Genomic DNA, 23,936 nt, shown 5'->3' on the forward strand with positions numbered 1-23,936 from the left:
AGAGCAGTCGTTGGTGCCAGAAGGGGGAGGGGCCTCTGAAGTGATGATATAGGCAGAAGACAAGATGGCAGTGTCTTCTGCTCCCCTCTGTCTTCCCTCTGGCCAGAGCAGTCGTTGGTGCCAGAAGGGGGAGGGGCCTCTGAAGTGATGATATAGGCAGAAGACAAGATGGCAGTGTCTTCTGCTCCCCTCTGTCTTCCCTCTGGCCAGAGCAGTCGTTGGTGCCAGAAGGGGGAGGGGCCTCTGAAGTGATGATATAGGCAGAAGACAAGATGGCAGTGTCTTCTGCTCCCCTCTGTCTTCCCTCTGGCCAGAGCAGTCGTTGGTGCCAGAAGGGGGAGGGGCCTCTGAAGTGATGATATAGGCAGAAGACAAGATGGCAGTGTCTTCTGCTCCCCTCTGTCTTCCCTCTGGCCAGAGCAGTCGTTGGTGCCAGAAGGGGGAGGGGCCTCTGAAGTGATGATATAGGCAGAAGACAAGATGGCAGTGTCTTCTGCTCCCCTCTGTCTTCCCTCTGGCCAGAGCAGTCGTTGGTGCCAGAAGGGGGAGGGGCCTCTGAAGTGATGATATAGGCAGAAGACAAGATGGCAGTGTCTTCTGCTCCCCTCTGTCTTCCCTCTGGCCAGAGCAGTCGTTGGTGCCAGAAGGGGGAGGGGCCTCTGAAGTGATGATATAGGCAGAAGACAAGATGGCAGTGTCTTCTGCTCCCCTCTGTCTTCCCTCTGGCCAGAGCAGTCGTTGGTGCCAGAAGGGGGAGGGGCCTCTGAAGTGATGATATAGGCAGAAGACAAGATGGCAGTGTCTTCTGCTCCCCTCTGTCTTCCCTCTGGCCAGAGCAGTCGTTGGTGCCAGAAGGGGGAGGGGCCTCTGAAGTGATGATATAGGCAGAAGACAAGATGGCAGTGTCTTCTGCTCCCCTCTGTCTTCCCTCTGGCCAGAGCAGTCGTTGGTGCCAGAAGGGGGAGGGGCCTCTGAAGTGATGATATAGGCAGAAGACAAGATGGCAGTGTCTTCTGCTCCCCTCTGTCTTCCCTCTGGCCAGAGCAGTCGTTGGTGCCAGAAGGGGGAGGGGCCTCTGAAGTGATGATATAGGCAGAAGACAAGATGGCAGTGTCTTCTGCTCCCCTCTGTCTTCCCTCTGGCCAGAGCAGTCGTTGGTGCCAGAAGGGGGAGGGGCCTCTGAAGTGATGATATAGGCAGAAGACAAGATGGCAGTGTCTTCTGCTCCCCTCTGTCTTCTCTCTGGCCAGAGCAGTCGAATATATTCCATTGGTTCTTCTATTTTTTTTCCCCTGAATTGGGGGACAACAATGGGTTGTTCTTGGGATCCATATCTTCAAATTGAAGGTCACTGATTGCAGAGTGGACCCATACCCATCTCCCTCTTAGAAAGTATTTCTGAAACTGAAAATATCAAGCAAAATCGGCATTTGCAAGGCTTGCTTTAAAAGCATACTTTTCGTGTCAAATGCATTGCATAAATAGGTAAGTCTAAAACTGATAAAATAACAGTAACTGCATTGTCTGTAGCTTTAAACAAATCTTTCTCTGTGCATGAGCATACAGATGCTGAGTTGTTTGTTCTGCTCCACAGTCGCACAAGGTGGAGGATTCTTCTACCTAGTGCCATTTTATTTATTTATTTATTTATTTATTTATTTATTTATTTATTTAGAGCATTGTGTCCTTCTCAACCCCTGAAGGGGGACTCAGGATGGCTTACAATTTTGCCAGGTTGTCTTTTGATCTGTCAACTCCACTTCTATTTAGGGACTTCCAAGTTGCCCATTCTTGGTTTGCGCCTGTTGATTTATTCCTCTTTATGATGTGCAGCTAAAACATATTAATATCTAAATCAGCTTCTAGGTGTCACACAGAAACCTTTTCCTGTTGCAGAGTATTTTGTAACCCAAACATTCAGTTAACATGAACCCATTTGGGATCATAACTCAGTTAAAGGACCATATCACATTAAACTATGGATTTGCCATGCATTGTAGGGACCTGGCAGGGGGCGTGGGGGAGCCATCACCACTCAGCCCGCATTGCCCAACTTACCCTTGGCCCCATCCTATGGGGGGAAGTGTCCTCCACCTGGGTCCCCCCCCCCATTTTTGCAAGTATTAACTACTAATTGTAACAACATTGTAATGGAATTTGATTGCACAGGAGAGGATTAGGCAATGTTGTGTGCTGTCAAATATGCTGTCATTTATGGTAATCCTACAAATGACAGACTCCAAAAGATTTTGATGCTAAAAGGCTTGAAATTCAGGGCCAGGGACTTCCTTGCCTGAATTTATCAAAGTAAAGTGCTCTTCCTACTGCCTTCAACAATTCCTAGCATGCATTTGCATTCCAATATGTGCAGAAGGAAATTGTAGACATTTTTAGAACTTAATAGTACACAGAATAACTTTTTAATAAATTGGCAATTACTGGTATAATGTCAATAAGCCCACAACATGATACATATACAACATAAACAAATCTCAATGCAAATGAATCAGTGACAGAAAAATGGCATGTAAAGACAATCCATTTTTAAAGTGTAATTCCAAAAAAAGAAATTCAGAAATGAGAAAGGAAGGATGGCATTTGATCTTTAATATGTAATCATATAATCAATATCACACTACATGGCTGGCTTCAGTGGAATTCTGGGTTTCATCACTTATTGAGTCCCAAGAATTCAGCCTGAGGACTCTAAATGCCCCTCATTAAACTGCAAATCCCAGAATTCCATAGGAAGCAGACACCGCAATTAAAGTAGAACAACAGTGATATAAAAATGTGAGGTGATATTGACAATGCTGAGCCGATCAGGAATCAGGACATTAATCCATTGTAGCTATTTCGTCTGATGGGAAATTATCTAGGTAACTTTCTCCTAAGCGCAGAATCTGCCTCAGTGCCAGCAGGATCAAGATATCTATATTATCTTTGAGTTCCAGCTCTGAACAGTAATTTTTTACAGGAACTATGTTACACAAAGGGATGCCAAGTCTTTCCGCTGTTAACTGCATCTACATGGGAAACAAAAAAAAACATTATTATAAAGTAAAATCCCATTTTCTTGCCCACCCCATTATTTGCCCCATAGGCAGGACTTCTAGTATGTTAAACATGTAAAACAGAAAAACTGGGAAGCCCCAGCCCTTGAGCGCTCTAACTGGAGGTCAGGTGTTACCAACAGTGCTATGGATTTTCAAAAGGCATGAATAGAGAGTGAAAGGGAGAAACATGCATATATTTTCATTTGACAATTTCTTGTAAGCTTATCTTTCCTTGGAAGACCTTTTATTTATTTTGTTCCTGTTGGCTGCTTGCTTGGTTAGTTTATAAATGGAAGACAGGTAAGTTTTTATTGCTTTTCTAAGGGGTCTGGGGGCTTGGGGGGAGGGCCTCCACATATTCTGTCAGGCTAGTCTCAAGGGAACATCTGGACACTCACCCCAGAAAGCGTGCACTTGCTGGGGAGGATGTGGACAGACCTCCAGAAACATCTGCATTTTTAAATGTGGATGCTTCTGGAATAAAGGCCTGTCTGGATCAGGCCTGAGTCTTAAAAGGTTTGACATGCCCAAGATCAACTAGTGAATTTCCTAATTTCTTAATCCAACATTCAGGGCCCTTCTACATGGGCCCAAATGTCATTTAAGATGCTGGTTTCTTCACATTCCTTAACCACACAGATTACCTACTCTCAAAATTGGCACAGTTGGGCATGGAGATCTTCCCCCACTCCCCCCACCCACTCCTTTAGCCATTAAAACAGTAAGGAAAAACCAGACTGACAAATGAAACTAAAGAGTTTTGAAGACACAATTTCCCCATTGCATGATCAGTGCAACAGAAAAGCAATATTGCTTGTTCAAAATATTGCCTTTTCATAGAGTCAATACTGATAAGGACTGAGCGGTTTACCTTTCTCTCAACAACCTTGCTCCTGTATACATTTGAAATGTTTTTTCCAAGAGAAGGGCAAATTTCATCCACTTTGGTAAGTATGACAAGTTGTGGTAAATCTAGAGGAAAAAAATATAATACAAAAAAACCCTTTATTAAAACAATGCAACATGAGATTTCACTTATTGGTTATGACCTGCAAAGAGTTAGACAGCTCTTGTTCAGGTAGACAGGACATAGTATTTTATATCAGCTTTTTGAGCCCTGAGATACTCAAGAAAGGTCCTTCTTTCAGTCTTACCATTATCACAGGAGCAGAAGACAGGGCCTTCTTTGTGACTACCCCTATGTCCTATAACTCACTTCCTAGAAAGGCAAGAATGTCCCTCCCCTTACTCTTCTTCTGTCAGCAGGTGAAGACTGTCTTGAATGCCATTTTAGAGTAAATGGACAGTGCATTATGAAAGATAATAGCAATCACACCGGTTATGAGAATGATAATGATGACAAGAGTCAAAGGATGGTAGATACAAACTTAGCTATAGCATGTTGTACTTTTGAGGGGGGGGGACACTATTCAGGAATGCTTCAAATAGCATTACAGTGTCAAGAAGAATAAAGTGCATTCCACTATATGGATTGCTTGAGATTCTGGGATTCTGGATTGTTTTTAGGATTTTGGAATATCCACATTTGTAAATATGTAAATAATGAGATACCTTGGAGAAGGGATCCAAATCTAAACATGAAATATATGCCATAAACTCTTGACCTGAAGATAATTTAATACAATAATTCTAACAATTTTGTGCATGAAGGACATTTCTCAGAAAGCAATAGTATCACTATATTAACAGCCCCCCACCATCCATTCTCCATGGATGATTTTGGAGAATTTGTTTTTTGGAATTCTAGATAACAGATGCTCCATCTGTACTACGCAATTTTAATCATTTGTATGGAGAATGTGAACTTCAGATAAATGATTAATTCCATTTTCAGAATGCGAAGCTACATTCAAATAAATTATATCTTACAATGAAAAGGCGGTGTTCTCATATCATTGGGAAGCCATCAACTTGAATCTTGTGGCTTTCCAAAGGTTATTGAACTGCAAGGTTGTTATATTGATCACCATTAAGAGAACTAAAATGTAGTAATATCTATAGGATCACAGAATCGTATTCTGTGCTAAATGACAGCATCACCTTATTATATATTGGTTTCAGACTACTTGAGAGGACTGCACTCTGGCACCACGAGATGCAAAGCCAACCTGAAGAAATGGGGCTACAAAGTGGAATCCACGACATGCGAGTGTGAAGAAGAGCAAACTACAGACCACCTGCTGCAATGCAACCTGAGCCCTGCCACATGCACAATGCACCTTCTTATCGTAACACCAGAGGCACTCCAAGTGGCCAGCTACTGGTCAAAGGACATTTAATCAACTACCAAGCTTGCAAACTTTGTGGTTTGTTTGTTTGTTTGTTTGTTTGTTTGTTTGTTTGTTAAAAAATGCAGTACAACTGTTTGGTCTGCTCCTGACACAATACATACATACATACATACATACATACATACATACATAACTTGAGAGGAAAGTGCAAAACAAACTGACCAAACATGTTAGTTCTTTGTTTAATGGTTTTCAGCTTTTCCAACAATTTGTCAGGAAGGATCTCAATCTTGGGTGCCTCAATTATAAAGACAAAGCAATGAATCTCATCCTTCAAAGATGGATGTTTGATATAGCCTGGTGATGTTGGCTGCATAGGCCCAGCTTGATTAAACTGAAAAGACAAAGGTAGTCATAATCACAATATGAGAAAATAGGACAGAATCAGATTCCTAATATAAAGTGCTAAAGAAGTTCCAACCATAAACATTTATCAAGGAACAAGTATATTCAACACAGTTAGAAATATATTATATCTGACATTTTCTCATTAGAAAGAGAAAGGTTATATGATCCAATACACTGCACTCCCTTTTCTTGATTTCCTATACTTAAAACTAGACTTTATGCAAAGCTGCATAAAATGGGTCTCTTTTCAGGTAGGAGGGAATCATAGAATCACAAAGTTGGAAGAGACCCCATGGGCCATCCAGCCCAACCCCTTGCCAAGAAGCAGGAAAATCACATTCAGACCACCCCTGACAGATGGCCACTCTGTTTATAAGCCTTCAAAAAAGCCTCCATCACACTCTAGGGCAGAGAGTTCCACTGCTGAACAGCTCTCACCATTAGGAAGTTCTTCATAATATTCAGGTTGAATCTCCTTTCCTGTAGTTTGAAGCCATTGTTCTGCATGCTAGTCTCCAGGGCAGCAGAAAACAAGCTTTCTCCCTCCTCCCTATGACTTCCCCTCACATATTTATACATGGCCATCATGTCTCCTCCCAGCCTTCATTTCTGCAGGCTAAACATGCCCAGCTCTTTAAGCCACTCCTCATAGGGCTTCTTCTCCAGACCCTTGATCATTTTAGTCACCCATCTCTGGACACATTCCAGCTTGTCAACGTCTCCCTAAAATAAAATGCCCAGAATTGGACACAGTATTACAGGTGTGGTGTAACCAAGGCAGAATAGAGGGTAGCATGACTTCCCTGGATCTAGACGTTATATTCCTATTGATGCAGGCCAAAATCTCACTGGCTATTTATTTATTTCACATATTTGTATCCTGTCCTTCTCACTCCCGGAGGGGGACTCAGGGCAGCTTCAACAGACATTCATTCAATGCCAACAACAGTAATAAATAATAAAAACTATTAAAACAATTAGTTAATGCTTTAAAATTACTAAAAATTTGTTTAAATCATGCAGGTTTGAAATCATAGTCCAGATCAGTCCATTGTAATTCACACTAATTGGGTCTCATTCTAAATAGCTGTCTCTACTGTTCAAATGCTTGGTCCCACAGCCAGGTTTTGAGTTTCATTCTAAAAGATAATCTAATGTCACTGGGTAGAGAGTTCCACGCATTTGCGAGGATGGTGGGACTGAGAGCAGGGCCTCTCCCGTTGATCTTCGACTTCACGATGGTTCATAGGAGATACCTTCAGACAGGTTAGCTGGGCCAGAACCATTCAGGGCTTTATAGGCTAAAGCCAGCACTTTGAATAAGCCGGCACAGCAAAGGAGTTGTATACTCTCTTTATGCCGCTCCGGTGAGCAACCTGGCTGCTGTCCGTCGGACTAGTTGGAGCTTCCAAACAGTCTTCAGAGGCAATCCCATGTAGACTGTGTTGCAGTAATCTGTTCAGGGATGTAACGAGAGCATGGACCACTATGGCCAAGTCTGACTTCCCAGGGTATGGGTGCAACTGGCATACAAGTTTTAATCGTGCAAAAGCTCCCCTAGCCACCGCCGAGACCTGGGGTTCCAGGCTCAATGATGAGACTAGGATCACTCCCAAGCTATGAACCTGTGTCTTCGGGGGGGGGGGACCCCATCCAGGACAGGCTATAACCCTATATCATCTTCAGCCTTGCAACTGACCAGGAGAACCTCTGTCTTGTCTGGATTCAATTTCAATTTGTTCACCCTCATCCAGACTATCACAGCTGCTAAGTACCGGTACAGGACTTGAACAGCCTCCTTAGTAGCAGGTGGGAAGTAGTGATAGAGCTGAACATCATCTGCATATAAATGACATCTCATATTTTACCTGCTGCATCACACAGTTGGCTCATATTTAACTTGTTGTCCATGAGGACTCCAAGATCTTTTTCACACATTCTGCTGTCAAGACTCAATCAGAAATAATTTTTTCCCACAGGCCAGTCTAGCATGATAACAAGTGATTTCCTTCAATCCCCTCAGAGTAGAGTCTTATTGACCTCCTCGATTGGGATTATAGGCATTCTGCTAAAGGCACCATTGTATTTTTGGCCAATTGCGTTACGATTACTCACTTTTCATTTAAACCATGCTTGAGGGAGGGCGGCAACAGTGGATGTGAGACAAAGGAGAAAACACACTATGATTCAAAATATCAAAACCAATTAATATATGTTTCTACATATAGATTTGGTAGACCAAAAGAGTAAGGACTGCAAGCATAGCTAGACATCAAATTCATTCCAAGTAGTAGCACACTCATCAGACTGCAACTTCACTATAGAATAAATGCTGCTTTACATCACTTTAACTGTTAATGGTTCAATGCTATTGGATCATTGGTGTTGTGGTTTCACAAGGTATTTATCCTTCTCCACTGGTGGTTCAGCAAACTACAACTTCCAGGATTTCATAGTATTGAGCCAAAGCGGTTAAAGTGGTATCATGCTACATTAATTCTACAATGTATTGCAGTTTAAGACTTCACAGTGCAATCTTCTGGATACTACTCATGATAGGAATAAATTCTTTGAGCAGGTTTTCACAGAGTTCCAATAATCATATTATTGAAAACCACTTAAAAATCTAAGGTCACATAGCATTGATTTTATATAGCTTGGCACGCAGATTAGCCTTCTTGCAATTGCATTTTTCTGAAGCTATCATGCCATCAGTCAGGATAATCCATCATAGACTACAGGATGCGGCTGATATAGAGGAATTTGAGTTTTGAAAACTGCAATGTTTACAGTTAACAAATTATTAATTTAAAACAACGAGTGCTTTTTTATCAGAGTGAGGAATAGATAATGTATCCTACCTGATACTTGTGTGGAATATGTCCTTTTATTATGTTGGACACATCATCAATATGTAGTCCAGCTCCTTCCCTTTCTTCGAGTCCCATTGTGTCACAGAAGATGATGGGTAGGGCCTTTCCATCCTCTTTATTTTTAACTTTGTAAGAATTGTACTGTTTTTTCAAAAAGAAAAACAAATAGTATTGAAATACATCTTTATCTACTTTGTTTTCTTTTAAATATGTAAGCACTGCAGCATATAACAAATACTGATATCTAGGAAGAGAATATTCCAGTTCTGGACTAAAAGAGAACAATAGTGGAAGTTAGAAGAAGGTGTGAGCTTTCTTCCTTTTTAGCCCAGTGAGTGTGGAGAAATAAACTGCCAGGTCTAGGGTTGTATCCAAAGAGACTTGGGATCCACTTGGGCAGGGTTCCAGAAAAGTATCTTAAGGCCCATCCAGACAGGTCTTTAAACCAAGACATGTCTCAGTTTTACCAGAGGTGTCCCAATCAAAACTGGGTTTCCCAAATTAATTAGATACCCTATTAGATCCAGACCTTCCTGAAAGGTGGTCCTTCAGTTCTCCTGGCACATAGAAATACACCGGGGGGGGGGGGGGATTCTGAAAGTGCTTGTAGAGTTTCCATGAAAAATCTGTGTAGAATGTAGAGCACTGCAGGAAGAATAAATCTGCTAAGTATAGTGGGGTCACAGAATGATATCCTGAGTTTTACAGCAAGTGGGAATCAGGAAACTGCCTTCTTGGTTAAAAAAAACACGTATGTGCAGAAATTGCTGCATTATGCAAAGAACACCCAGGCTTCTGCCATCTTTCTCTTTGCTTTATGATTGCATGGCTCAAATAGTGGTCAGTGGATAATTAATAGCAGCTTTTTGCCAGAAATGCCCCCATGCCCATATTTCCAGAACAGGAAATGGTGTGATCAAGCAAAACTGTGCCCTCCTGATTGGACAAGTCGGAAAGAGACCAATGTACATTTCAAAAAGAGGGGTCCCGAGATTAAGACCCACAGGCGGAATCTGGTCCACCAAAGATTTTTCCCCAACCCGCTCTGCTACCACCACACGAGCATTCACTCATGATCAGCGTATGTGTGTGCATACAGCAAAAGTGAGTGAGTGAGAGAGAGAGAGAGGGAGGGAGAGAGAGAGAGAGAGAGAGAGAGAGAATGGAGGATGTGTCATAGCAGTGGGGAGTGCATGTGTGTGGCAGCAGTGGGCATGTGGGGAGGACAAGTGAGTGTGTGCAGTACTGGTGGGTGTGTGGTGACGGCGAATGTGTGTGTACAGCGGCTGGTATGGGACGTGATGCATGCACGTCAGATGTTTGATATGTGCATTGTGTGCATACATGCTTGCGAACCAACACATACTTAGAAGTCAACAGTCTGAGAGACAGTGAACCAGCCCTTGACTTATAAAAGTTTGGGTACCCCTCAGCTCGATGATGCTAAATGGTAGAGATACGGTGAATTATAAAATTGTTGTTCTTAAATATGCCATTTGTCCCTCTTATACAAAATAGGCTGGTACCCACATGCATGTGCTTTTTTGTTTTTGTTTTTTTTTTTGTTGTTGTTGGTTTGTTTGTTTTTTGCTTTTCTTTTTGCTTTAAAAGAAACTCTACTCCTGATCCAAGAAATAATCCTTGAAGCTTCTGAAACTGTTCATCCTAGCCTGGAGTGACAGTAAAGGTGCCACAACCTGGGAAGTGAAAAGATATTTGCATGTGCCTTTTTATCAGGCCTGCAAAAGCCATTCATCTGACTGGCCAGGTGAGGAGTGACTGCTGTCAGACCAATGGACAAAGTTGGTGTGGGGAAATCACACCTTTTGGAGATGTGCCTAATGCAATATTATTATCTTGCATGTAAACTGAGCCATCTGATGCCCGGTTCACTCCCTGAATCAAGAGTATTGTGAAGCAAGAGATATGGGAGGGACCAGCATGGACTTCTTGAAAATTCCTCAAATCTGTATTCTGGTACGTAAATGCTCTTTGCTCTGAAGGAATCAGGATAGCTCTGTTGCTGGCCTCCTGCTTTCATGGGAAATCTTGATCTACCATCACAGGGCTATACCACAGCATACTGAGTGAACATATTCAGGAAACAAACATGATATGTTAAGAAACTTGTTTCTGCTTGAGAGAGAAAGATTTTTGCATGATCTGTTTGTTCAGCATGAATGTACTTAACCAATGATCCAATAGTTATGATTTCATAAAAGAGGAGACAAACTACTCTTCCTAAGATGATAACACAGAGATATTTAAACACAAAGAGCACAAGACCAATATAACTTTTTGAGATTTTTCATAGTAAGTTTGTTTAGTATGAATGGATTTGACAACTGTTCAAATTGAAATTAGGGGCTACAGCTGTTTTTTTCTGTTTACCATAATCTATTGAAGAAGAAATAGAGTAGTAAAAACTGAAGAATGGATACATCTTAATTTTAGACTTAGTAGAAGGCAAACCTGCATGGTCACACTGGTTCCAGAAATTGCTCCTGCTATGGCCTGAGCTGTCACATGGCCCCAGAAAACAGACTTCACAGAGTTGAAAAAGCTAGATTTCCCTGCTCCAACTGGTCCCACAAACAGAACCCGAAACTGTGGCACTGAATTCAAACGAGGATAGTAATCTACTATCTCATGCATCAGTTTTTTTCTTTCCCTGTAAAAATAACAAAACATATATGTATTAGCTATATTGGTTTATGTAGTTGAAACAGTTATTTGTGGGGGAAAGAGACAAAGAAAAATGTGCTGTTTACACACAGGAGAAATAACATGACATCATGTTGGGAAGAAGAGATCTGTAAAAACAAACTATGATAAAGTTGGACTGCAGTTAACCTTTGCTTCCCAGAAGTTCATACATTTCAGAAAACTGATTTTCAAAATCGTAATTTAACAGAAGAGATAATATGCTCACAAGTGTACTAAAGCACCAAGAGAAACAAAATCAGCAACTTTAGGCACTTAGCTTGAACATTGACACTTTGTAGGTTGCAAACGCTTTTCTTAGACATCTATATAAATAAAAATGTAATGTTAGCTTGTGGGATTAATAGAACTCAAAAACAACTGGACGAATTGCCGCCAAATTTGGCCATAGGACATTTACTAACCCAAGGAGTGACCATCACTCAAAAAAATTGATTTTGTCATTTGTGAGTTGTAGTTGCTGGGATTTATAGTTCACCTACAATCAAAGAGCATTCTGAACTCCACCAATAATGGAATTGAACCAAACATGGCACACGGGGCTCCCTTGACCAACAGAAACACTAGAAGGGTTTAGTGGGCATTGACCTTGAGTTTGGGAATTGTAGTTCACCTACATCCAGAGAGCACTGTGGACTCAAATAATGATGGATCTGGACCAAACATGTCACGAATATTACATATGCCCAAATATGAACACTGGTGGAGTTTGGTGGAAATAGACCTTGACATTTGGGAGTTGTAGTTATTGGGATTTATAGTTCACCTACAATCAAAGAGCATTCTGAACCCCGCCAACAATAGAATTGGGGCACACTTCCCACACAGAACCCCCATGACCAACAGAAAATACTTAAGGCCATCCAGTCCAACTCCCTTTACCAGGACAAGAAAACATAAACAAAGCCCTCCTGACAAAGAGCCATCCAGCCATAGATAGATAGATAGATAGATAGATAGATAGATAGATAGATAGATAGATAGATGATGGATAGATATCATCGTGTCAGGAGCGACTTTAGAAACTGCAAGTCACTTCTGGTGTGAGAGAGAATTGGCCGTCTGCAAGGACGTTGCCAAGGGGAGGCCTGGATGATTTGATGTTTTTATCATTCCTGTGGGAGGCTTCTCTCATGTCCCCACATGAGGAATTGGAGCTGATAGAGGGAGCTCATCTGCCTCTCCTCGAATTCGAACCTGCAACCTATCCGTCTTCAGTCCTTCCGGCACAGGGGTTTAACCCACTGTGCCACTGGGGGCTCATAATTATATATGATTCACACACAGACAGAGAGATAGTATCATAGATTTAAAAGGGACCCCTAAAGAAAGACAATTATATGTTGCATGTTCCAGAGTAGGCAAACCAGACAATATCTACACCAACACTGACAAAGAAACAGCAAGAAATACTGTTTATCCACAAGAATCAAGACATTGCTTCTTGAAACTGCTTTGAGTCCCCCTAGGGGTGAGAAAAGTGGTATATAAATGCTGTAAATAAATAAAATTGCATATATTAGAAATCAACACTTTCTCATTACTCTATTTTAAAGATCACCAGACTGGGCCACAGCAACGACTGGCAGGGGAGAGCTAGTTTTACATAGAAACATTCCTTTTTCTTTCTTTTTTGGCAATACTCATTTGCACTTAGTACGCATTTCCCTCTATTGGTCTCCTTATATGTGGTTGTATATATTCACAATTATCAAAAAGTATTTAAGGAAAGCAGAGAATTCCTTTGGAGCTGGGTGGACCTTGACATGTGCATTGCTGAGGGCTCATCTACACCTACCCAAAAATTGGAGGCAGTCTGAAATACAAATGCTCTGGAACTGGAACTGGAAACCCCTGAAATGTTCAACTGACCCACCTCAACTTGCAGCAGGAGCAGACTCCAGCCAGGCCGAAACTTAGTTGACCTGGCTGGACTGTCTCCCTTACCTATCCGTTGCTCCCATCTCTCCTGGTGGCTCAAGGCGGGGTACAACAAATTCAAAAACATTTGAACATAATACAAGTGCAATAAATTACCATATATACTTGAGTATAAGCCAATTGGAATACAAGCCGAGACACCTAATTTTACCCCAAAAAACTTGGAAGACAAATTCCCTCAAGTATAAGCTGAAAGTGGGAAATGTAGCAGCTACTGGTAAATTTCAAAATAAAAATAGAAACCAATAAAAATAAAAATAAAATTACATTAATTGAAGCATCAGTAGGTTAAATGTTTACACAAAATTGTAATTTAAGATAAGACTGTCCAACTCTGATTAAACCATTATTCTAACCTTCTTCAGTGTAAATGTGCTTATATTCGAGTACATATAGTACATAGATTAGAAACACACAAAAATATTTAAAACTTGCACCAAAAACAGGAAAGCTCAAAAGAGCCCCTTGACCAACACTGAGTGGCAGCATAAGTGACCACACAACCAAGGAAAAGGAGGAAGGGAGCTCTCCAACGCTCTGGCTGGCTGCTGCAATGACAGAATGACACAGCCCTTAGTCACGTGGGTGGATGACCTACACAGAGAACTAGTCAAGGGAGTGTGTCCCTGTTGGTTCTCCTGGGCTTTTCCATACCATCAACCATGGTATCTTTCTGGGTTGCCTTTCTGGGATGGGGCTTGGAGGTACTGTTCTTTAGTGGCTAGATTCCTTCCTAGAGGGACCTTCTCAGAAGGCAGTGCTAGGAGACTTGTTGGCCATTGGCCTGTGCTGTCCCCCATGCTCTTCAACATATGCATGAAACCACTAGGAGAGGTCATTCGGAGTTTTGGAGTGCAGTGCCATCTATACGCAAATGACACCCAACTCTATCACTCCTTTTCACCTAATTCTAAGGAAGCAGTTCCTGTGGTAATCTGGTGCCTGGCACCTGCAATGGACTGGATATGGGCAAACAAATTGAAGCTTAATCCAGACAAAACACAAGTGCTCCTAGTCAGTCATAAGAAGATCTGGGAATAGGAAGTCAGCCTGTGTGTTAGATGAGGTTACACTCCTCCTGAAAATACAGATTAGCAGTTTGGGAGTACTTCTGGATTAGGCTTTGCACCTGGAGGTCCAGGGATCAGCAGTGAACAGGAGTGCTGATCATGGTGGTACATGCCTTGATTACATCCCAATTGGACTATTCTAATATGCTAAACATATGGCTGCCTTTGAAAAGTGCTCAGAAACTTCAGTTGGTCCAAAAAGCAGCAGCCAGACTGCTAACTGGGTCTGACTAAAGGAAGCATACAACTCCTCTGTTGCAACAGCTCCACTGGCTGCCAACACATTTCCAAGCACAATTCAAAGTGCTGATTTTGACTTAGAAAGCCCTGTATGGTCCAAGTTATCTGAAGGCCCACATCTCTTTCTATGAAACTGGGAGACATCTACAATCTACTGGGGAGAGCCTTCTCTCTGTCCCACTACCCATTGTAGCACGCTTGGTGGGAACACGGGAGAGGACCTTTTCAGTGGCTACTTCCAGGCTGTGGAACTCCCTCCCAAGAGAAACCAAAATGGCCCCATCAGTACTGGCCTTCCAGAAGCAAGTCAAGATCTTCCTCTACCAACAGGCTTTGGGGAAGGGGAAGAGGAGGCTCTGGAGAGGGTAGGAAGGATTGGGGGAATATGAGTTTTAAAGGCCAATTTGATATAATTGCTGTATTTTAATTCTATTTTACCACAGTTATTATTTAATTGTTTTTAACTTTTGCATTGCTCTTTTTAAACTGTTTAGTTTGCCACCTTGAGTCCCCATGTGGAGAAAGGCAAGATATAATAATAATAATAATAATTATTATTATTATTATTATTATTATTATTATTATTGACTGACAGAGTTTTGGAGCACAATACTCTTGACCTCACGATCTTGGGGGGGGGGGGGGGGGAACAAGTATGGATTGTCAATGTTGCAATCCCAGGCAACAGAAGGATTGACGAGAAGCAACTGAAAAGGTTTACACTTTATGAAGATTTAAAGATAGAACTGCAAATACTCTGGCACAAGCCCATCAAAGTGGTTCTAGTGGTGATTGGCACACTGGGTGCAGTGCCTAAATATTATGGCCTTCACTTAAAAACAATTGATGTTGACAAAATTACCATCTGTCAGCTGCAAAAGGCCACCCTACTCGAATCTGCATGCATTATTCGCCAATACATCACACAATCCTAGACGCTTGGGAAGTGTCCGACGTGTGATCAAATACAAAAGCCAGCATAGTGATCTTGTTTATTGTGTACTAATCTTGTTATGTATCAAATAAGACCTCAAAATTGAACTGCAAAGACTCTGGTATAAACCAGTACAGGTGGTCCCAGTGAACATTGGCGCACTGGGTGCCGTGCCAAAAGATCTCAGCCGGCATTTGGAAACAATAAACATTGACAAAACCATGATCTGTCAACTGCAAAAGGCCACCTTACTTGGATCTGCGCACATCATTCAAAAATACATCACACAGTCCTAGACCCTTGGAAAGTGTTCGACTTGTGATTCTGTGATATGAAATCCAACATACAGATCTCATTTGCTGTGACATACTATGCTTTTGTGTCAGTAAAATAATCATAATCATAATCATAATCATAATCATAATCATATTTTCTTGTAATTTAAATAATCTGGTTCATGTTCTAGTTTTCTGCAGCAGGAGAAAACAAGCTAGTTCCATTGTCTATATTCCTTATATAGCATGTCATTTCTTAGTCTTCTCCAAAATAAATACATCCATCTCCATAAGTCATTTATCATAAGCCTTGTTTTTAAGACCTTGGTGGCTCTTCTCTGGATAAGTTCAAAAAAATAAACATGGACTCTGGTAACAAGAATTGGTTATAGTATTCCAAGTCTGACCACAGCAGTACTAATAATTATCTTGACCAGGACACTATATTCCTCTTGATGCAGCCCACAACTGTATTGGATTTCAGCTGCTGCATCACACTAGATGACCCATATAGGGATGGATCAAGGTATGATAGAAGTCTATTTTGTATAAAGAATGTTAGCCTCTGGGATCTTTCTCGGGGGGAGGGGAAATTTTTGACCCTATGGCACAGCTTCACACTCTTGAAAATTAATGTTTATAATAGTTTGATAATTTCAGATTGATAGCCTCAAATCAACCTACTCAGTATTCCAGGTAACTTCCCTCCATGGTTGCTCCATCATCTCATTTGCATCTGAGGAAAGATATGAAAAACAAAAAAACAAAAGTGTCAGTTCAGCCAAGCTCTGTGCAGAGCCATATCTCTTTATTTCAATATACTTCATATTCTTAAAGTACTTGTTCATTCCGATGTAGGTGTTATGCTCAGAACATGTCAGCATTGACATTCATGGCTATTGCAGCAGTGAGTAGCAGAGATCATAGGACCATATCCACTACAGTATGATCATATATAGCAGTGGTTCTCAACCTTCCTAATGCCGCGGCCCCTAAATACAGTTCCTCATGTTGTGGTGACCTCCAACCATAAAATTATTTTTGTTGCTAATTCATAACTATCATTTTGCTACTGTCTCTTTTAAATGGTCTTTTAACTTATGATGATGTTTTAGTATAGCCTGATCAGCATTTTCTCATTAGGATTTTGAGTAGGCAAAACTTTAAATCTTTCCCTTTTGCATGAAAGGGCAGTTTCCCCTTTAGTTACATATGTTACTTGTGTTCAAAACTATAACTATTTGAATTAAATGCCACAACTACAGTGGCATCTTGTTGGGTGCAGATGCTGCAAAGTATGTTCCCAGTATTCCCATGAATGCTTGCTTCCCTTATACGGAACGCTTAAGCATTTGCTTCTCAATAAATGTAGCAGTCTGTTCTTTCCCACTTTGCTGGTCGGGATTTAATATTAGCTATTCTTAATCTATCAAAGAAAGGAGAGATAACAGCAGGTTCTATATTATACAAGCATGGTTCGCAGGGCTCTTCAGATGTTGGTTACCCTCTGTTGCGGTAATCCACACATCCAATGGGTAGGCATGACTGGAGCTCCAATCCAACTACATGTGGAGGACCAATGTTTCCCAAGGCCATACAATTCTATTTATCTGTACTCAGAAACAAGCCCCAATAAATTCCTCTGAAGACTTCTGGGTTGCAATTTCAATGTGCTGTAACTCCTTGTAAGAGCTCCACTCCAAGTGCAACACTGGACACTGCAAAGATGTTACAGGTGAAAAGTGCCCCCTTTGGTAAAGGGGAAAATAAGGACTGTCTCCTTGTACCATGATTCCTGGCAACTCAGATTTGTGTGTGTGTGTGTCAGGAGCAATTTAAGAAACTGCAAGTCGCTTCTGGTGCGAGAGAATTAGCCATCTGCAAGGGCATTGCCCAGGGGACGCCCAGATGTTTTGATATTTTTAACATCCTTGTGGGAGGCTTCTCTCATGTCCCAGCATGGGGAGCTGGAGCTGAAAGAAGGAGCTCAACCTCACTCACCCCGAATTTGAACCTGTGACCTGTGGGTCTTCAGTCCTATCAGCACAAGGGTTTAACCCATTGCGCCACCGGGGGCTCCTCAGATGGAGGGAACCAAGATTGTCAATCTGCCTCACTGAGTCAATGTCCTCGCAAAGATTGGACATATCTACCGCTACAAAGAAAAATTACTCCTGAAAAGGTTATTATGGGGGGAAAGGTGTCTCCGCTGAAGCTTTCTCGCTAATAAATTTCCTCTCCCCGTGAAATGGGGAGAGAGAAAATGGTTTGTCTGCCTCCCACGAGGCAGGGATGGTTCCAATGGACTAGGGATGGTTCCAGAGGACTAGGGGGCGTGGCCTGTTAATACAGGCCAGCCCCCACCCAGGCTCATTCGGAGCCTGGAAGCTGCCCACCACTCCCGCCCATTAACAGTATAATTTAGGTTGCCTATGGAACCGGGTAGTAATTTTTTCCCTTCTTATTTCAAGGGGAGGGTTTTTTGCCTACCCTGTACTGTTTAGGGGCTAGATAGAATGGTGGACTATCTTTAAATAGGCTAGCGTAAAATAGTTAGGGAAATCCTTTAGTCGGTGTGCACCTAAGGCACCCCCTTAAGGGGTGATAGGCCATTAAGTTAAACACTCACCTACATTTTAGTTAAAAGGTGAAGTAAAGTCAAATGGCCGTGAAATGAGAGGAGTCAGGGTGCAAGATCTTTGGAAGAGACTCCTCACTCATTTCCCTTGCTTGGTGGTCCGGGTTTATTACCAGGAAACCCAGGTGCTTCGCCCGAAAATTGTTGTTTTAAGATCTGGTAGTGAATCTACCTGGGTTTGGTTATACCAGTTCCCGACACCCCTTTGAGTTAGGTTAAGCACTTAAATAGGTAACATTAAATAAAAGTTGCCCAATTTGAACCCATTGACTTGGTTGTTGTGTCTTTATTCGTGAGTCTTTACTTCGGGGGTTGGCAGACAAACCTTGTTTCCACAAAAAGCCATTTTTTTTTCAAAATTCAATGATTACAGGTAGAGAAAGTGAGGTGAGATTTTTCTGAACAGGGGCATAGACAGCAAAACAAACAACAAAGTGGTAACATTTCCTTATACTATCCAAAGCTAATATATTTTTATTTCTGGCATGAGTTATACTTCAAAGTGTCTCTCTGTGTGCATATATGTGTATGTATGTGTGTGTGTGTGTGTGAGAGAGAGAGAGAGAGAGAGAGAGTGAGTGAGTGAGTGCACCTGTTCTGACTTATATACAATCCAACTTAAGAACAAACCTACAGAACCTATTTTGTTCGTTACGTGGGGACTGTCTGTACTACCGGTACTGGTATCTACTGGTAGATATTAAGAACTGCATCTGGATCAGGGCTCCTCAAACTTCTTGAGCAGAGGGCTGGTTCACTGTCCCTCAGATAGTTGGGGGTGGGGTAGACTATAATTTGATAAAAACATGAACAAATTTGTATGCACACTGCACATATCTTATTTGCAGTACAAAAAAAAAATGAAAGAACAATACAACAATTAAAATGAACATTTTTATCCAGTATACACTTACAAGTATTTCAGTGGGAAAGGTGGGCCTGCTTTAGATTGATTAGATAGTCAAGTTAATTAAGATTGTTGTTGTTGTTGTTGTGTGCCTTCAAGTTGTTTCAGACTTAGGGCGACCCTAAGTCTAAAGTTTAAGGCGAGGATCAGATAAATGACCTTGGAGGCCCGCATTCGGCCTGCAGGCCTTAGTTTGGGAACCCCTGATCTAGTCAAATTTTATTTTTGCTCTTTTCCACTCCTAGTGAACTGACCAGTGTTGATAAAAATGTCAGTGGGGATGAAGCCAATGAATGAAATGGCGCGCACACCCCAGCCCTCTAGTATTAATTCCTGTATCTGGCTATTCCTGTGTTTTCCTTTAAGGAGTGCTCAACTCAGTCCACAATCTCTGTGGCCCTGAAGATAGCAGAGAGGAAACAAAACCAAAATCAAAAGACAACCCTGAAGAAAGAACACAGCCTTGTTCTCTCATTTCTCTGAGAGCCTTACTGCTCAAGGAATACAAAATCAAAGGACCAAAAAAGGACCCCAGGAAATGTTCATATTTTCTTGCTCTTAGCTTTAGGAGACACCTTGGGTCCCGGGCTGGAAAAAAGGGAGCATATGAATGGAATAAATTAAAAGTAATAATTGTAATATTTCTTTATTTATTTACATTTTCATTTTATGTTTTCAACAGGTGGAACTGGAAATCTGAAGGAATTTACTAGGAATGTATTACTATTGTAAAGTCAGTCCACCATCTCCTCTATGTTCAATTTTATACCTTCTATGTGTAACATGTAATTGCCTGGTCTTGTGGAATGTATGACAGACATTTTGCACCATACTGTGTATGTTGACTAGTGTATTGTGGTGTGTGTGTCAATTAGTCCACTCATTTCATAAAAAGTGGGCCTTTTTATGAAATGCTGAATCTGGAAACAAATTTGCTGTAGCAATCAGTGCACACCCCTGGTGCAACATCAGCAATGTAACAAAAATGCAGAACAGCGCTTTGCAAAAATTACAAAATTATCCCAATAGCATTTTGATCTGTTATTTTTAGAAGAATAATCTATTAGTAATGGTAAACAATATATCCTTGAAAAGGGGACACAAACACTGCAAGCAAGTGCTTTGGGTTATCAAACTGAACAATTCTGCTTCCTTATTTTCCCCCCTAGCAATTATTAATGGACTGATAGCTCTGTTTACTATGTGGTGTCTTCTCATTGAAAATGCAAAAAAGTGGTGAATGATTATATTTCTGATAGCACATACCTTTTCTGGACTTCTTTCCTTATTTTTAGCATGATTTCTTTTCCTTTCTGACTGTTCATTGGAACATAAATATGGGCTTGATCTGCAAGAATGTTAGCTGAGGAATCTCTGAATAAATACCCCAAGTGAAAATGCACATCCCCTGTAGCTTCAGCAACACTAAATGCATATTTGCAAAACAACAGTTGCTTAACATGAATAATTTTAGTTGGAAGTAAAGGGAGGTGATTACTTGGGGAGAATTGCTAGACATTCCTCCATACACTCACCTGTTTTCTTCGTCACAATAAGTTCAGACTCGGGTTTAGAAGAATTGCTTCTCATTCCCTGTCAGGGAAATGCATAAATGATTACACATTGGAGTACTTAACCAGGGCTCTGGAGAACTAGGTTTTTAATTACCACTTGTCTATGGAAACTCATGGGGAAAATGAAGCCTTAAAGGAAAGCAATGGGAAATCTCCTTCCTCTGAAGTAATGTTGTCAAGGAAGTCCTGTGATACGTCACCATGTGACTTATGGTGACCCTAAGGCAAACTATCACAGTGATTTATTGGCAGAATTTCCCTTCCTCTGAGGCTCAGAGAATATGACTTTCTTCCTAATGCACAAAATAACTCTATAATTAATAAATTGTACATTTATTGTTAATAAGCCCAAAACATGACACATAAGGCGCATGAACAAATCTCAATGCAAGTGATTTAGTGACATAAAATGGCATTTAAAAACCATCAGGTTTTTTTGATATAGCATTTCCAAAAATGAAATTCTGAAATGAGAAAGAAGGGATGACATTCAGTATTTAATATGCAATCATATAATCAATATCACACTACATGGCTGATTCCCATCAAATTCTGGGTTTCATTGTTTAGTGAGGCCCAAGAACTCTCACCCTGAAGACCCTAATGACCTCATACGATGGGGCTCTTTTTGGTGGCATACGCCACTTCCTCTGCAGTTTTGCGACGGAGCCGACTGGCTCTGATCACGACGTAGAACTACTTGTGGCGGGGCTCTATCACAAAACTTGCAGAGAAACCAGCATATGCCACTGCTGTGACAGCATGGGAGGATTCCTGTTTTGCATTGGGATCAAAGGGGGAAGATGGGTGGCAAGCGCTTCTCCCCATGGGATGAGGTAGAGGGGAAGCTTGGCAATGTGGGTCATGGAGCACAGATTCACCACATCCCCTGCTGGGCACTGGCAGATTGACCACAATCCATGGTGATTCCAGTGGCACATATGATGAGATCATAAATGCCCCTCATTAAACTGCAAATCCCAGAATTCCATAGGAAGCCGACACAGCAATTAAAGTGGAACAACAGTGATGTAAAAATGTGGTGTGATATTGACAGTGTTAAGCCAATCAGGAATCAGAATATTCATTCACCGTAGCTATTTCGGCCAACAGGAAATTATCTAGATAGCTGTCTGCTAAGCGCAGAATCTGCCTCAGTGCCAGCAGGATCAGGATATCAACATTCTCCTTGAGTTCCAGCTCTGAACAGTAATTTTTAACAGGAACTATGTTACACAAAGGGATGCCAAGTCTTTCCGCTGTTATTTGCATCTACACGGGAAACAAAAAAACATTAAAATTAACAAGTTAAATCTCATTTCCTTGCTCAACCACTTCTAATAGTTGTTAGTTCTAACATTACTGAAGCCACTTCCTGCATAAAGCGGTATAAAATCCACATTGAACTAGATTATATGGCAGTGTGGACTCAGATAGCCCAGTTCTAAAGTGGATATTGTGGATTATCTGCCTTGATATTCTGGAAGGGCCCTATGTGGAAGGGTCCTATGTCAACACCAGGCTTGTAATTTTCTGGAAAGATCAATAACTTCCATACATAAACTGCAAAATTTGGTACATAGACAAGACTTGCAGTATATTAAACATGAAAAATAGAAGAACAGGGAAGTCCTGCCCCACAAGCACTCTAACTAGAGGTCAGCTGTTACCAACAGTGATATGGATTTTGAAAAGGCGTAGCCGAGCATGACCCCCCCCCCCCTTTAAAATATAGTTTATAATTAGGAAACGAATAGTTTTGCCAAGGATATCAGGCTGGAATGATGTGAGAGCCCCCTGCTATTTAACACTCTCTCCTAAGAACTTCTAGACATCAAATAGTATAAACAGAAAGATATAATCTTTTGGCCCTTTGAAAAAATCCAGCAAATGGGGCCTTTCAATGTGCTCAGATCATATGTTTATTTTAAATGGCAACTTTTTCAGGATATCGCTTAAAATATAGTGACAAAAATAGCAAGTTCAGTGCAACATAAGAGCAATACTGCTTGTTCAAAATATTGCTGATTCACAGAGTCAATACTGATAAGGACTGAGCGCTTTACCTTTCTCTCAACAACTTTGCTCCTATATACATTTGAAATGTTTTTTTCAAGAGCAGGGCAAACTTCATCTACTTTGGTAAGTATGACAAGTTGTGGTAAATCTGGAGGAAGAAATATTATGAAAATATATTTACTAAAACAATGGCAACACTGGATTTCACATTTTTTTTAAATGTAGGCAATGGGCATCATACATCTGCCTGCTACAACAGCTCTAGTCACAGCTGACCTGTTTCTAAGAACAGTTCAAAGAGCTGATTATGGCCTGTAAAGAGTTAGAAAGCTTGTGTTCAGGCTGACAGGATGTATCATTTATATCAGCCTTCTGAGTTCTGAGATACTCAAGAAAGGTCTTTCTTTTTGTTCTACCACTCTCTCAGGAGCAGAAGACAGGGCCTTTTTGTGGCTACCCCTATGTCCTATAACTCAATTTTTAGGAAGGCCTTCCCTTACTCTCCTCTCAGCAAGGAAAGACTACTTTGAATGCCATTGTAGGGGAAATGACAGGGCATCACTAAAGATAATAGCAATCGTTGCACTTATGATGCTGATAATGATGACAATAACCACTCTAAATATTTTTCAAACAAACTTTCCATATTTGAAACATTTACATGTACTAAAACACTATGCTATGACCTAAGGAAAAGAGTCAAAGGACAGCAGATACAAATTTAGCTTTAGCATGTTGGACTTTTGAGATAAAAGATTATTCAAAAGTGCAACACTGATTGAAATAACATTCCAGTGTCAAGCAGAATAAAATGTATTTAAATATAGGTTGAGTTAACAGCTTCCCCCCCCCCCCCCAAATCCGTGAACAATTTTGGAGAATTTGGATTTTGGAATTCTAGAGAAGAGATCCTCCACCAGTACTACACAATTTTTAATTATTTGTCTGTAAGGGAAATGTCAACTTCAGATAAATGATTAATGCCATTTTCAGAATGCCAAAGCAACGTTTAGTGAAAACAAACT

General features: G+C 41.1%; 1 protein-coding gene across 2 annotated transcripts in view; it reads right to left on the reverse strand.

The window, feature by feature from the left end:
* LOC132774070 (uncharacterized) overlaps positions 1-23,936 on the reverse strand; it is a 54,299-nt gene that overhangs the window by 16,193 nt on the left and 14,170 nt on the right. The window contains exons 7-15 of one of the 2 annotated variants that reach the window (XM_060773791.2): positions 22,959-23,059; positions 21,985-22,164; positions 20,854-20,911; positions 16,458-16,509; positions 11,062-11,260; positions 8,578-8,730; positions 5,531-5,702; positions 3,928-4,028; positions 2,593-3,026 (exon numbers count right to left, since the gene is read on the reverse strand). In XM_060773791.2, the coding sequence (XP_060629774.1) occupies positions 2,838-3,026; positions 3,928-4,028; positions 5,531-5,702; positions 8,578-8,730; positions 11,062-11,260; positions 16,458-16,509; positions 20,854-20,911; positions 21,985-22,164; positions 22,959-23,059 (1,205 nt within the window). In that variant the 3' untranslated portion in view covers positions 2,593-2,837. Of the gene's footprint in view, positions 1-2,592; positions 3,027-3,927; positions 4,029-5,530; positions 5,703-8,577; positions 8,731-11,061; positions 11,261-16,457; positions 16,510-20,853; positions 20,912-21,984; positions 22,165-22,958; positions 23,060-23,936 lie in introns of those variants that run through there. The other variant, XM_067467811.1, reaches the window with a different exon arrangement.

The sequence above is a fragment of the Anolis sagrei genome, chromosome 4 (genome assembly GCF_037176765.1).
Source record: "Anolis sagrei isolate rAnoSag1 chromosome 4, rAnoSag1.mat, whole genome shotgun sequence".
Taxonomy (NCBI): Eukaryota; Metazoa; Chordata; class Lepidosauria; order Squamata; family Dactyloidae; genus Anolis; species Anolis sagrei.